The sequence below is a fragment of the Daldinia caldariorum genome (assembly GCF_022478825.1).
Source record: "Daldinia caldariorum strain CBS 122874 unplaced genomic scaffold F4812scaffold_4, whole genome shotgun sequence".
NCBI lineage: Eukaryota > Fungi > Ascomycota > Sordariomycetes > Xylariales > Hypoxylaceae > Daldinia > Daldinia caldariorum.
Window position 1 is genome coordinate 1,684,152 of NW_025953040.1, and position 14,326 is coordinate 1,698,477.

The 14,326-nt window shown below is 47.0% G+C and overlaps 7 protein-coding genes across 7 annotated transcripts; 4 read left to right on the forward strand and 3 right to left on the reverse strand.

Annotated features, from left to right (window-relative positions):
- The first annotated feature begins 322 nt into the window (after window positions 1-322).
- On the forward strand, window positions 323-2,511 carry F4812DRAFT_421573 (translation initiation factor eIF3 subunit). The gene is made up of 4 exons (XM_047933559.1): window positions 323-660; window positions 835-932; window positions 998-1,692; window positions 1,748-2,511. Exons 1-4 carry the CDS (start codon window positions 639-641, stop codon window positions 1,761-1,763), a joined length of 831 nt encoding a protein of 276 aa, XP_047792431.1. The 5' UTR covers window positions 323-638; the 3' UTR covers window positions 1,764-2,511.
- Window positions 2,512-5,591, reverse strand: F4812DRAFT_421574 (mitochondrial distribution and morphology proteins-domain-containing protein). Its single transcript, XM_047933560.1, has 2 exons — window positions 4,443-5,591; window positions 2,512-4,387 (listed from the first exon to the last, which is right to left on the reverse strand). The coding sequence occupies exons 1-2, from the start codon at window positions 5,302-5,304 to the stop codon at window positions 2,907-2,909; spliced, it is 2,343 nt and encodes a 780-aa protein (XP_047792432.1). The 5' UTR covers window positions 5,305-5,591; the 3' UTR covers window positions 2,512-2,906.
- Window positions 5,592-6,080: 489 nt separating this feature from the next.
- F4812DRAFT_450382 (eukaryotic type KH-domain (KH-domain type I)) lies at window positions 6,081-7,053 on the forward strand (the record flags this gene model as incomplete). The annotated part of the gene is made up of 3 exons (XM_047936082.1): window positions 6,081-6,299; window positions 6,380-6,818; window positions 6,935-7,053. 3 exons carry the CDS (start codon window positions 6,081-6,083, stop codon window positions 7,051-7,053), a joined length of 777 nt encoding a protein of 258 aa, XP_047792433.1.
- F4812DRAFT_421577 (uncharacterized protein) lies at window positions 6,797-9,017 on the reverse strand. Its single transcript, XM_047933561.1, has one exon. The coding sequence runs from the start codon at window positions 8,801-8,803 to the stop codon at window positions 7,346-7,348; it is 1,458 nt and encodes a 485-aa protein (XP_047792434.1). The 5' UTR covers window positions 8,804-9,017; the 3' UTR covers window positions 6,797-7,345.
- Window positions 9,018-9,301: 284 nt separating this feature from the next.
- Window positions 9,302-9,979, forward strand: F4812DRAFT_421578 (U6 snRNA-associated Sm-like protein LSm6). Its single transcript, XM_047933562.1, has 3 exons — window positions 9,302-9,552; window positions 9,610-9,723; window positions 9,784-9,979. The coding sequence occupies exons 1-3, from the start codon at window positions 9,441-9,443 to the stop codon at window positions 9,807-9,809; spliced, it is 252 nt and encodes an 83-aa protein (XP_047792435.1). The 5' UTR covers window positions 9,302-9,440; the 3' UTR covers window positions 9,810-9,979.
- On the reverse strand, window positions 9,980-11,267 carry F4812DRAFT_421579 (S-adenosyl-L-methionine-dependent methyltransferase). Its single transcript, XM_047933563.1, has 5 exons — window positions 10,814-11,267; window positions 10,737-10,747; window positions 10,575-10,660; window positions 10,408-10,508; window positions 9,980-10,342 (listed from the first exon to the last, which is right to left on the reverse strand). Exons 1-5 carry the CDS (start codon window positions 11,168-11,170, stop codon window positions 10,025-10,027), a joined length of 873 nt encoding a protein of 290 aa, XP_047792436.1. The 5' UTR covers window positions 11,171-11,267; the 3' UTR covers window positions 9,980-10,024.
- A 1,152-nt stretch (window positions 11,268-12,419) lies between these two features.
- Window positions 12,420-14,118, forward strand: F4812DRAFT_315264 (glycosyltransferase family 69 protein). The gene is made up of 2 exons (XM_047931374.1): window positions 12,420-13,278; window positions 13,353-14,118. Exons 1-2 carry the CDS (start codon window positions 12,682-12,684, stop codon window positions 14,007-14,009), a joined length of 1,254 nt encoding a protein of 417 aa, XP_047792437.1. The 5' UTR covers window positions 12,420-12,681; the 3' UTR covers window positions 14,010-14,118.
- Window positions 14,119-14,326: the final 208 nt, after the last annotated feature.

Sequence of the window (14,326 nt, forward strand, 5' to 3'; positions counted from 1 at the left end):
AATTAATAGAATTAATAGGGATTTGGAAATGGAAAGAATTCGATGCCCCGCCAACCCCGCGTCTAGCCGTTTATACGGGATATTTGTATAGTAAGTTGTTATAGGCAGTACGGGAGATTGGAAAAAAAAAAAAAAAAAAAAAAGATAAAGTCTATTGTTTAATAACATTGACAATGTTGATGTTGATAAAACCAATGCCTTTGGCATAAAAATTTGAGATTAAACACATAAGACTACCTTATATGCTATACGGTATAAATAAAATTTAAAAATAGTAAGAGCGTTGTAGAGGATAAATCGCATTAACATTAAGCACAAACGCCCACTGTAACTTGTAAGCTTTCAATACCTGCTAAGTCCCGTAACGCACAACACCGCACAAAATTTTAGGCAAAGTTAGAAATACCTCTATTTCCTTAGGTACCTTATTAAATTTTATGCCCAATCTCCACCGAATTCCATCAACAAGTTCAACTTTTGCACTTTTCACCCATCTTTTCTTTTGCTCATACCATTTCCCCCACCCCCTACATCACCTTTATTGCAGTTGCTGCAATCGCTGAACAACGAACTTCTATTTGAAAACAGCGAATTTTCCAAGATTTCCAAGATTTTCCCAGGAAATCAACGTTAATACAATGCCTCCTAAGAAGCAGTGGGGTGAGTCAATATCTCCTTTTGTTCTGATATGACTTGGTAAATATTTACCACGTTTTTTTTCTCCATCCATTGGACTGATGGCCTTGATATTTGTTGATGCGATATACATGCGCCTTCGTAGTTGTCACTCCGACCCAGCCATATAATCTTAGCTAACTACCTTTTTATATATAGATGACGAGGAGAGCGAGTCTAGCTCGCCTTCAGCCTCTCCCGTTATTGGCGCTATCCGCCGTAGTAAATTCGACGATGAAGAGGGCGAGGATGATGATGTAAGCCGAACCTATCGATTTATTGGCATAGTCGAGCGCCTGTCGTACTAACTCTGCTTTTGCAGGTTCTCGATTCGTGGGATGCGGCCGAAGACTCGGAGGCCGAGCGCGAGAAAGCCAAGAAGGCAGCTGAGGCTAAGGCCAAAGCTGACGCCGAAGCCGCTGCCAACAAGAAATCCAAGGCCCAGCGCATCGCCGAACACAAGGCTGAGCGAGCCCGCCGCCTGGCGGAAGGTTCCGACGTATCTGAAGATGAGGATGAGGCTGAGCGACGAGAACGAATGCGCCGCACCGAGAAGGAATCCGATCTAAAGCACGCCGAGGATCTGTTTGGCGACGCCGGTATCAGTCTAAGCAACGGACGCAAGGCTACTACTGTCGGCTCTGCTATACCTATCGACCCTACGGACCCCACCAAGACCGTCGATCTCAGTGCTCTACCTCTGTTCAACCCTCAGACAAAGACCCAGTTCGAGACTCTGCGCACCACGTTAGCCCCCATACTAGCCGGCAACCACAAGAAGGCGCACTACCACCTGTTCCTCCAGGAATTCGCAAAGCAACTCGCCAAGGACCTGCCTAGCGATCAGATCAAGAAGGTTGCCAGCTCCCTCACTACTCTTAGCAACGAGAAGATGAAGGAAGAGAAGGCGGCCGAGAAGGGAGGCAAGAAGACAAAGGCGCAGAAGACCAAGACTACATTGGTGACTAGCAGAGCCAACACTACAGACGTCGGCGCTTACGACGATGATTTCGGAGAGTAAGTTATCCTGACGGTTCGATACGCATTTCTTATAACTAACGCTTTTTTTCAGCGAGGACTTCATGTGAAGAACGTGAAGAGCCCCAAATATCGTGGCACCTAGTCGCGATACTCTCACGATATCTTTGCATGGGCCGCCCCTTTTCCACAGACCCGCCGTGGTGGATTTTTGGAGCTAATACCCCCTGCATGCAAACAACCGATTGAGCATTTCACGTTTCTAGTATAGGTTATAAAATGCCAATCGCCTCTTTCCCCCCCTCACCTCCCTAAATTTGCTCCTCCTCCCCCCCCCCCCTCCCCTTTCACACCCTCAACCCTCCAGTGCGCCGAGCCGAGGGTTTAATTCGGGATGAGCGATGTTGTTGATGATAAATACGAATGGCCCATGGAATCCCGGTGACACAAGCAGGCGACGAATCTATCCGCAGTCTACGTTGGGCCTTGCCGATATTGAGACCCATACCGACCCGGTTATTACGGGGGACTCTTGAACTTGCATTTGCGTTGCGCTAATGGATGGTTCGAGTCGAGCCGAGCTATGCTAATGCTATGCTACGGGCTCTGGTGACGAGGCTGGTTAGGAATTAAGTTGGCTGGGCCGGTTGGCTTGGAGTGCTCTGTATTGTATGTACCTAATATATGGCCTCAAGAATGCAGCTCGATGAGGCTTAGGCTAGGCTTTGCGTATCAATTCGAATTTGCGGATATTTGAAATTACACGACTTCGACGTCTTCGTTATAAAACCAAACCACATGTGAATTTCTCGATCCCGTTGCCCCGTCGTGGGCTTCTAGCGTAGGTACACATCTAGCATTAGATATTGCTTTTTTAATATGTATTGTATTTACTTCTACCTAAGTGGGGTATTTCCGACTCTAAACGACGACGATAACCCAAAAACATTGAATGGGATCCGCGGGTTTAAAGCCGCAACTACTACTCCAGACGCCATGATAACTCCATACCTGTATACCTTAGGCAGGTAGATAAATAAATGATAATATGCCCGGCCTGCCACCCTTCGAAGATACCTCAAGTAAGCCATACCCGCGCGAAACCTCCTTTTTTGTTTCCCCCCATACATACACATATTCCCATTCATCGTATAATATTCCATTTCGTAATTTTGTTTTTTTTTACTATGTACAGAGTAGGAAGAAAAATATAAGAGAGGTAAGTAATTATCCCTTCTTTTTATTTTTCTTCCTTATATGACATTTCCGGCCATGCCCATGAAAAGAGCGTGGACGGCGAGACTTAGGGTCCAGAAGCCGACCTTCTTGAGACGGCGCACGCGGCTCTGCTGGTCCTCGACGTCACGGGCGAAGGCGGTATACATCTCGGCAGATGCGTCGTCCATAAGTCCGCATTCGTAGATGGTCCAGGCGCCGTCGAAGTCGGAAACACGCTTGACGATGCGGCAGTTTATAGGGATGTACGTGCGCTTCGCGTTAATATACGCTACTATGGGTCGTACTAAAGCTTGGTTCACATAGGATAAATTGGACGTGAAGACCGGTACGGTAGCCTTCACATCATTTAGGTGGATGCGTACATCCATGACGAGGTAGCGCGGGGGATCTTCGTCAGAGGTTGATGTGTTTGGTGTGGGTGGCGAGGTGGACGCGGCTTGAGTTGGGCTGCTGTTGAGTGCGTGTTCAGCAGTCGTGGAGTCAGTGTCTATCTCGGTTGGTGTCTCGTTAGACTGGAAGTCGCTTGGGTCATTGGAAATTGTCTTTTCGTATCGGCGTGATTTATCGAGATCAAGAATATGAATGTAACGATTTGACGTGACAGCCTCCTCAAGTCTCTCGTAGAAATCCGCCATGACTTTGGTGATGCCATCGTCATCATCGGCAGGGAATCTAATGTCAGCTACAATGTCAACATTGCCTTCGTAAATCCACCCAAAAGGTCCTTCAACTCCCCTGTTGAGATGATCTATCTTGAGTCCATCTATGCGGATTCGGCTGTGCTTCTTCCAGACGTCTGGCTCTCCTAATGGGTCAGAGGCCATGTGCTCACGTCCAGCAGGAACCCCATGAATCTGACGAGGATGTATGGTGAAGAGCGAACCATCGTATGATCCAGACATGTGGGTGGCAGCTAGAAAGTCGTAAAACAAAAACTGTTTTCTGAGCTGAGGAAGCTCACAAGAGTAGATGCTTACAGGGAAGGGTCGGAATCCATCGGGTTGATGGATGGTGAGGAGCAAGTCCTCTAGCTTGAAGGAGTCGATTTCGAAATCGCCAGGATTGTGTTCATGTCGGTACGATAAGGGATCAGCAGGCTCGCTAGACCACTTTATCGAAGTCCTGTCCACAACTCCTCGAACCCCTTTGATCTCAACATCTTTTAGCAGGCCCTTACCATTCCACCACTTGACGAACGAGAGCGTAACGTTAACCGCATTCAACGTAATGTCAAATTGTGTATAGTTGCCATCGTCTACCTCGACAGGATCAGGGGTCTCCTTATCGGATCCCCTTTCGGCAGCGGCAACTGCAGCAGCATTGGACGATGATCCCTTGCTGACAGAAGACTTGACTTGGCCTGGCCTTCGGGAGACGAACACATTCCTAAAGGAGATGACACCATCCTTCCACCTAGGGACAATGGCAGACTCGAAGACAACAGTAACCCCAGCAGACTCAGTCAAATAATCGCCGACCCATTTCGCGAGAGTTTCTAGAACATATTAGCTTGGCGCCATATAACCTTCCAAAGCGAATCGGTTTCTTACCTTGCGCAAAGACGGTATTAATAAAGAGGATGCCAAGGGAGAAGAATGTGGTTGTGCCGACTAGAATCCAAACTAAATGGCCAAATAGAAACCAGGATACAAAAGCACCCCACTCATCTATATTCCACGGTCTCATGCTTCTGATAGAGAACCACTTAAACCGAACTTTTAGGCGCTGCCAAAAGCCGTTGGCGGCAGCTAGAAACTCCTCTTTCGTGGGTCGATGTGGTAGGTGCGGCATTGCAGGTAGATGGAAATACTTGGACACGGACGCAGACGTAGACTCCGCTTCGGGTGGACCTACTTTAGGCTTCGTATTGGGTATCGCATTCGCATTCGAAGCGGGTTGCGACGAAGATCCCGTCTTCTGCTGAGCGACAGCCGAATTCCCATTATCGGTATTAGACTTAGACGTCTTCGTTCTTCGATGGATCCTAACCACTCTTCTCCGAGTAGTGGTATGTATGTCTCTAACCCAGGCCTGTTTCGCTAATCTGCCAATGTTTGACGTTTGACCCGCGCTCCCGAGGACCACGGAATCCGCAGCTGCCGAACATGTCGCGGCGACGGAAGAAGTGGTTGAAAATGGCGACGCAAACCCGAATAAGAGTATACCACTGGAGGTGAAGCTACGGCGAACATTATTACTGCAGGGTCTTGGGACATGGGGGAAAGACCATGGAGGTTTCGACAATCGCGGGGTCGCTGTGGAAAAAGACGTGATAATCTGATGCGGCCCAAAACGATTGACTGAATTCTGCCTCGGCGACACTTTCGAAGTGAATGTATCGACCAATTCGTAAAGGGATCGCCAGGCCTGACGTCCCTGGCCTAGAATAGTAGACCTAGCTGCTGAGGACATTGTAGAGGTTCATGATGAGGGCGTCATTTTTGTGAATGTGAAACTTTTCGGAACCAGAACAAGAGATGAACTATGAATCACGAAAACAGCAACTTGCCAAAACTTGTGATCTATAAGTCTAATGAATTGAAAAAAAGGAAAAGGCAATCGAGGTTAAGATTAAGCCTTCTGCTTCAGCACTTAACGACCAACAGCCCGAGGAGTAAGGCGCAAGGCATGAAGGCATGAGGTATGAAAAAAAAGGCATGAAATCCCAATCCAAGAATTTGCTTGGCTTCGAAGTTGAAAAAAAAAAGTCGTCATTAGCACATCAGTAAGTACCTAGAACCTAGACCTACCTAATACTAGGTAGGTAGTACGCTTGTAGCCGGACATAACGGGCTAACGGTTATAACTGATAAGGATCAAATCGTACGCTAAGATAGCTGTAGCCGCTGCATTCCATGCCGAAAACGCCACTGTCGATGTGCCCCCCAGCTCCGCCGAACCCCCCATCTAGGCTTATATTAGTTAGTGCGTAAAGGTATCCGGTCTGCAAGACATGTGAGATAAAAGCCATTCTTATCGATAAGGAAAATAGCCCACCAAACATGGTCCATCGTTTTTTTCTGGTGCAACTCCAGAAAACTATCGCCAAGTTCCCAAAAGAGACCGGTATACAAGCCTCTCAACCCGATCCATTAACAATACACAAACCCCAAACGTACTACCGAATTAAGGGTCATTTCCAACCCCCCTTTCCCTAATACGAAGAACCGAAAGAACATAAGATCAACATGCCTGCCCCGACAGCCCTGCTCAAGCAGGTCGACGACACCCCTCCGTCCAACGTCCCACTTCCCGAGACAAACCAAGATGAGGACTTCACATTAGAAGGCATCAACGAATTACCCGAAGACGCCAACGCCGTTCTCCAACCGGTACGCAAAGCAGGAGAAGAGGGCATGGAGATAGACGAGGAAGACAAGCCGCACTTTGCGCCCGTTCAGAACACAGTATGTCCTTTTTCTACCTAACCCACGCCTTCCAATCCCCAATTCCCCATCTAACAGCAACTTCGCGCGTGCGCACTTAGGACCCGGCAACGCACATCCAGACGCGCAAGGTCGGCATCCCGCCGCACCGGTTCACGCCGCTCAAGAGCGCGTGGGCCAAGATCTACCCGCCGCTGGTCGAGCACCTGAAGCTGCAGGTGCGCATGAACGTGAAGCACAAGCGGGTGGAGCTGCGCACGTCGCGGCACACGACGGACGCGGGCGCCCTCCAGAAGGGCGAGGACTTCGTGCGCGCGTTCGCCCTCGGCTTCGACGTCGACGACGCCGTCGCCCTCCTCCGCCTCGACGACCTCTACATCGAGACCTTCGAGGTCAAGGACGTCAAGACCCTCACCGGCGACCACCTCGCCCGCGCCATCGGCCGCATCGCCGGCAAGGACGGGAAGACCAAGTTCGCTATCGAGAACGCTTCCCGCACTAGGGTCGTGTTGGCCGATTCTAAGATTCACATCCTGGGAGGTACGTAAGAAAAAAAAAGGGAAAAGAAAAAGAAAGGGGAGGACGCTTTTCGTTTCGGGGCTCTTACGTCTTCAAAGTAGCCGGCTGATGAACCTTGCTAACGTATTGGAATATAGGATTTAAGAATATCCACATAGCCCGTGAATCTATAGTGAGTCTTATACTGGGTAAGCCTCCCGGCAAGGTTTACAACAATTTACGCACGGTGTCTTCGCGGATGAAGGAGAGGTTCTAATTTCGGGGTCAATTTATACATCTCATGGGACGGCGTTCTGGTCTGGAGTCAAAGCAGGTTTATTCGTACTTCATAGATTACGTGACATATATGAAGTTGTGTCTCTTGGTAGAGCCACTGAGCAAGCCTCTAGGAATATCATGGGTATCATGGGCTATATGCTGAAAAATGTTTCGTGACGGGCGACCGTTGATCATCGGGCATGCCTCTCCTACCTTGATCGGTGATAAATACTAAGATTTAGTGCTTCTTCTGCAAGGATATAAAAACTATATATTAGTCCCTTGCCGCTTTACTTGATATGGACCTCAAGTGAGTCCATATCTTCAATCTCCGCTTCTTCCACGGTGGTTTCGGCGTCCAAGACCTCGCCATCCCAGCGAAGTTCGATCGTCTTATTTTCTGGAATATTTGCAAGTCGCCGATATAACTTGATCAGTTGGGCGGCAGTAGTACTGGGGCGTACGGTAGCTTTCGTGGGCTGCTGATCTTTCGGTTTGAAGAGTACACGAACCTTCTGCTCACCCTGCGAATTTTGTGGTTGCTCCACCTCCGCCTTCTCTTCGGGTTCGTCATCTATCAACTCTCCAAGATCACGCAGTCGCTGCTTGTCCTTTTCTTCCAAGAACTCCTCGTAAAGCCCCTGCGTCCAAGCTTCGAAGTACACCTTATCTCGCCCCTGATATCCTTCTTGGTCCCCTTTCCAGCTTGGATATAGCGTACCATCGCGCTCCGGTTTAATGCCTAATGTCTGGAGAGTCGTGTGCGGATACACCTTATTTCCCTTCCAGGTAAAAAACATAGTCTCTAAGACAGAACGAGGCACAACACTATGCTTGGCAACTTGTTGCTCGATCCACGTCTGGTAAACTATTGTTAATTTCTGGGACAACTTTCGCCGGAACATCAGTGTATAGACCCCGTCTAGTTGAGAATGAATAAGAATCTGTACAGCTGGATCATTTTCATCCTCTAACGAATTGCTGCCTGCCCTCCGCCTTGCTTCCTGTTCTTCCTTGGCCTTTTGCGCCCGTTCCATTGCGAGCCTAACATAATACTCGGAGGGGTCCTCTTCTTCGTCCTTTCTTTCTTCTTTAGTGTCCTCGGCTGGAAAATCGCCATCATCCTCCAGTGAAACTAAACCCTGGTCAGCATCCTTATGCGAATGCACAGCGTGCTTCGTTGGTGATTGTATGAAAGCTGGATCGTCATCATCATCATCGTCTAAGGAGATCACGGGGGCGCCAACATTCACCGATTGGGAGCGTGTGCCATGCTTTCTTAGTCCTTCGGACCCTCTGTTACTTGTCACAAGCGAATCTTCTCGCCTGTAATCGGGTGTGAAGGGCACGGAAGGCGACTTTTGTTTCTTAGTTGATTTGTAGTCGAATATATCCTCATCATCGCTGTTTTTGACCTTCTCTTCGCTCGGACGTGAGACGCGACGGCGTTTTTTGGGAGATTCCGGCTCGCGGGTGTGCTTTCTATTCGGCGTATCCTTTTCCGCTTCACGCTGCCTAGCTAATCGCTCCCGTCTTTCTTGTTCCTCTTTAGCTTCTCTTGCAGCCTTCTGTGCCTTTTCCTTTTCCGCCTTTTCTTTAGCGAGCCTTTGCTGTTCTTCGAAGAATACGCCTGAGCGACTGAAAAGAGAGAGGCCATCGTTGTCACCTGCCTCGGCGGATTTACGTCTAGCTGTGCGCTTGAACGGGAGTTTCCGCTTTGTCGGAGAAGGTTGTTGTAAATCAGCCATTACGGATATCTAAAGATGGAGGCTCGAGGTAACCAAAAGGGAGGATGTCGGATTATCGTAGATTAAGTTGCATAAATGGTTTCAGTTTATGTTCTCGACAATTAAAGTATCCTTGGACAAAATAAAAAAGGGTGGTATACGGTAGAAACCTGGGAAGACCAACGAAATCACGATAAAGAACCAGATTTTGGGGTAATACAAGGCGAGATTCAAGGTGCGAGATGCGGTTTCCGGGGTGATTCTGTAGGCGGCGCAGGTACCTATCTACTTTAGGTACCCCCGTCATAAAATGCTGTATGTATCCAGGTACCTAGGTACAGTCAGGTTCACTTATTAACCCCGCTTAAACCTTTATGCCTACAGGTAGGCACACATTTGGCCAGCCCTATTGGATCGGAACCCGATTTTTGTCAAGCAGGCCCGGCTTATATCAAATATTACCTGTGACATACCTGGTAGTAGCACCCGTGGACCGCGGTATATCTTGGTAAGTGCACACCTAACCTTAAGTACCTTAACCTTAACCATACATAACATAAACGTCCACTCAGGCTTTCCGCTCTAACTAACAATACAAGCTTGCCCAGCATACATTCTCCTACATTTTAATCACAAATTACTTCTCACAAAAGTCACTATGGAAAACGGTACAAATATCCAAGGTGATGGTAAGGACCCATCTGGGTTTTTGTCAGACATCATCGGCAATCCAGTCACTGTCAAACTTAACTCAGGTGTTGTCTACAAAGGTCAGAATCTTGCATCATGGAATCTCCAACATCAATACTGATATGCCTGTCCTATAGGCGAGCTGCAATCTGTTGATGGATACATGAACATCGCGTTGGAAAAGACTGAGGAGTACGTTAATGGCGTAAAGCGAAGAACTTATGGAGATGCCTTCGTAAGAGGCAATAATGGTAACAAAATCATATCCCAAAAGTGAAATTCTTGACGCATAGGTACTAATTGCTCTCTAGTCATGTATATCTCAGCCGACTCATGATCTGGTTATTTGGTTCATTCAAATCGGAATCCCAGCTGGAAAAGGCATTTTTACGTCGTTCTACGATAGGTTGCGAAATTGTACAAGAGGTTCTCATTAACACCCCGGATGCAGAGGACTTTTGGCAACACGGCAGCTAGGAATATCTAACTAAATTTGATAACATAGAACTTTGCTAATTTGACTAATGTGTGTTCGTGGCTCATAAATGATTCTCATAATCTATCGGTCCAGGCGAAGAACGTGACACCATGTACCGCGATTTCACCCTTGTCATTCCTCTCAACATCACTCCCACGGATTGTCTCCTTGAAGAGCTTGACCCAAGCTTCTCGTTCATCGCTCTTCAGTACAGCAATCTGACTTAAAGTATCCAGCCGGGACGCAAGCGCCTCCTCGCTAAGCCAGACTGTCCATTTGACGGAATCCTCCCCAATTGGAAGACTAAATCTAGGTAGCCGATCCGTGAAGGTGTCTTTGATAGCTTGCAGTGGGCTCCCTGGCAGTTGCTGATCGAATACTTCTTTCCATTTCTTGGCAGAGAATATCAGCCACATGTGGGGATCACTACTAGATCTACTAAATAGGGGCTACTAACCTGATGTCTAAATCGAGGAAGCCCATCATCCAGTGACCAAATGAAGTCGTTCAGCTTCTGTTCCCATCTTGTCGTTGCTTGCCAGCTCTGCGGTTTGTTGTCTAATCATCTGTTAGAAGTTTTTACTTCGCATTGTGATTGACTTCTTGATTTTGTAAGGGGCTTACAATCCTCAATGTTCCATATGACACCAAATACCGCTCCTGGTTTCAACACACGTTGTATCTCCTTCAGAGCTTCTTGAGTAGCAAACCTTTATACGTAAACCATATAAGTAAATTCATAGATATGTATATATGGTTGAATAGGTAAATACGTAGTTATCTTACCAGTGAAATGACTATAATATTGATATTAGCTTCAAGTCAAAGTGTACACCGGTTAAAATAGGTAGGTGAGGATTTACTTGAGCAGCGATGCAAGCGTCCCCCCACTCATCTTCGACCGGCATCTTATCAGCCTTGCCATCGATCACCTCTACACCTGCTAAATCCTTCTGCGCAAGCTTCTCCCTCATGCCATGGTGAGGCTCAATGGCCTTAACAGTGAACGACTCGGGTCGCTTAGCTAGTAGCTCTGTGAATTTGCCGGTACCGGAAGCTATCTCCACGATCTGGGAGCCAAATTGCTGCGCAATGTGTAACTTCTCAAGGAACGTCTCGACGGCCTCTGGAGGATAGGAAGGACGATATGCATCATATAACGCAGCATCTTTAAACCCTTCTTCCGCGGCCGCTGGAAGGTTGCTACTGTGAGATGTCATGATTATCAGCTTGACATGAAGTTTCTAGGAGGGAAAGTTGGTGTTGTTTGCGGCTTGCTGATGATAGGGTAGTGCGATGTTAGGTATCAGTTACCTACCTAAGCCTAGGTAGATAGTAGGAGGGTTACTAAACCCCACAATTATATCCTTGGAAATTCGAACCATCCCAATTGCGTCACTTTTGATAGGAGGTACCTACAGTACAAGACAGTTGGCAACCACGACCTGGTCCTACTGAGGTTATTATCCGATTAAGTCGGTCCCCGTCTTACATGTAGCATACCTCGTACAGAAGGTTATGCATAACATGTACAGGTACTGTACATCAAGCCAAAGTACACATGCAAAGAATTGGAACCCATGCATTTTTGTACGATCTTATCTATATTACCTGAGATCAGATCGTAGAACAGGTCTACTTTATACTGACAATTTTTAGGACCCCTAGGTATTCAGCGGTTAATGGAATGGTGGTGTCAGAATGGCGTTAAAAAAAGTACCTATTCCACTACCACTACCACAAAGGTCATTTTGCTGTCCGTATAAATTTACCAAATCGTCTTGTATACTATCAAAATGACTACTAGAATCATTCCAAAATTTTGCTCTATATGAATGTAATTTTTTGAATTTAATTAGTCTTTATATTCGCTTAAAAGGCTTGGTGGAAGGAATATTGGTGTTAGGCACTTATTTTAGCAGCATTCTGTGTGTACCTAAGGTCCCTATAATAATCGGTAGGCTACTCTGGTTGGTCTAATTGCTGGTGGGTTGAACAGAGTCCAGACCAACCAGAATAGTGGGGCGGAGCACGGGTACCAAGCCATCGGGTCGGGATTGGCACGCGCAACCAATATGTACCTGAGATAGCGCCCCTAGCTAAGATCGGATAACGGCAACTGCTACCAAACGCGCGCTCTTCTCTCATCTAAAGCTGAATTCCACTATCCACTAAAAATGGAAACATTCGCCCTGAATACAGTGTAACATTTATGCTCAGGTCAGGGAGCCCTTAGCTCAGGGGGTAGTTACCTAGACACTTAAGGAGACCTCGACATCTTTGTATTAGACGCCCTTACCTAGGGCTACTAAAAATATACTTTATATAAAAGTACAGTATGATACTTATGTCCTTGTGAAATGCGTACCTAATCATACGTATAATACAGTAATACCGTATTTATACAGAGAAAAGGAACTTATTCAGGTACGTACTTTGGCTACGTAGGTACCTAGGTAGTACTTGGCTTTCAACGCCGAGCATCCTTAAGTACCTACGCCTCCCCTTGGTTTACAGTTCCCCACGACATCTCTACACGTTTCAGTTCTCTACCTGGTATTTTTAATGCAGTTACTGTACAATAGCACAGAGATAGCTATCATCTATTCAATAATGTGATCATTTCATTAGAACCTACCAGTCCTTCCTTTGCTCCATTTCCTTTGTGCGCAAATAGTTTCTCTGCCTACCTACTGAGGTAGGCAACTGTATTTTTTCTTTCTAGATAATCATGAAGCATCGTCGCTTCAGGCGTGACTATTTTCGCCGGCTCCTCTTCGTCCTATTCTTCTTATTCTGCGTTGACGCGATATCCTTAATTCGACGACGTCCCGATACTTACCGCGAGGACTTGAGCCTTGATCGACAAGCCGAGTCTCATCCCCTTAGAAACACCAGCGTCTTCATCGCATCGGTCCATCGCAATACCGAACCGATACTCCGGTCAACATGGAACCAGGCGGTATTGAATCTTGTAGACTTCTTCGGTCCAGAAAACGTCTATTTCTCGGCTGTCGAATCTGGTTCCCAAGATGAAACAAAAGAGGCTTTGATGGAGTTGAAAACAGCGCTTGACCAGAGATATACCTCCAATACAGTTAGCCTAGGAATGACGGTTTGGGAACAATTGGAAGAGATTGATACGCGGCCGCCGCCAGATGCGCGAGAGCCCGGATGGATTTGGAATGCTGCCGAAAGTCAATTCGAACTACGTAGGATACCTTACCTTGCCAAAATTCGAAACCAGGCAATGGAACCGCTTAAACAGCTACAGAGCGAAGGAAGGGAGTTTGACAAGGTTCTCTGGTTGAACGATGTTGTATTTGATGTATGCTCACATTAATCTGGTGCAGTGCAGAAGCATTCACGTGGCAATTAGACGGCTAACATCGAATAACCTAGACCGAGGATATCGTCACACTGTTTAACACTCGTGACAACGACTATGCCGCCGCTTGTGCCATGGATTACAAGGTAGCACCCTTATACTACGACACATTTGCCTTGCGAGACGATCTCGGCCAAAAAACCATTTCCCTTCATTGGCCTTGGTTCCAATCGCCTATTGCGAGGGCGGCAGCTGAGCGCAACGCGCCTATCCCCGTGGCTTCATGCTGGAACGGAATTGTAGTATTCGACCCGGCGCCCTTTTATGCTAATCCACCTCTACAATTCCGCGGTATTGATGATAGCCTAGCGGATTTTCATCTTGAGGGCTCAGAATGCTGCTTGATCCATGCTGACAACTACCTCACCGATAAGAAGGGCGTATGGCTTAACCCAAACGTTCGCGTCGGCTACGACGAGAAGGCCTACTATCAGATTAGAACGAATCGATTCCCCAACCCCTTCTGGACCGTTGTAGGAGCGTGGGTTAATCGCCTGAATGCTTGTCACGCAGCCATCCAATCTCGCTTGGAAACTCGAGTAGTGCAGACTAGGTTAAAGCAATGGAAGCTCGAAACTCCAAATGGAGGTCCGCAGAGGGACGAACCAGGAGAAGCATGTCTTATTAACGAAATGCAGATAATGTGGTCAAACGGATGGATGCACCTTTAGAGCATCGAACAAAAGTAAAACAGGATAGAGAAAACTTGTATAATAAGCATTCGGGGTTCGATCAAGGTTTTTTTTTTTTTAAGAAAAGCGCTAGCACCGCCTCATTGAATTGAGAAGCTAGCTAGTCGGCTATGTAAAACTTCATTATTGAAGACCCTATATCATGTTCCATCTAACATTAGGTACCGTTGACAGATCTGCGAACCTATTTACGTAAATGTTGATCACCCTGGGGTTGTTCAACTTAGTTATTTACTTGATCAATGGCTACCTACGATATCAAAAGGTGGCCATGAATTTTCAGGCAAGTAGGGTGA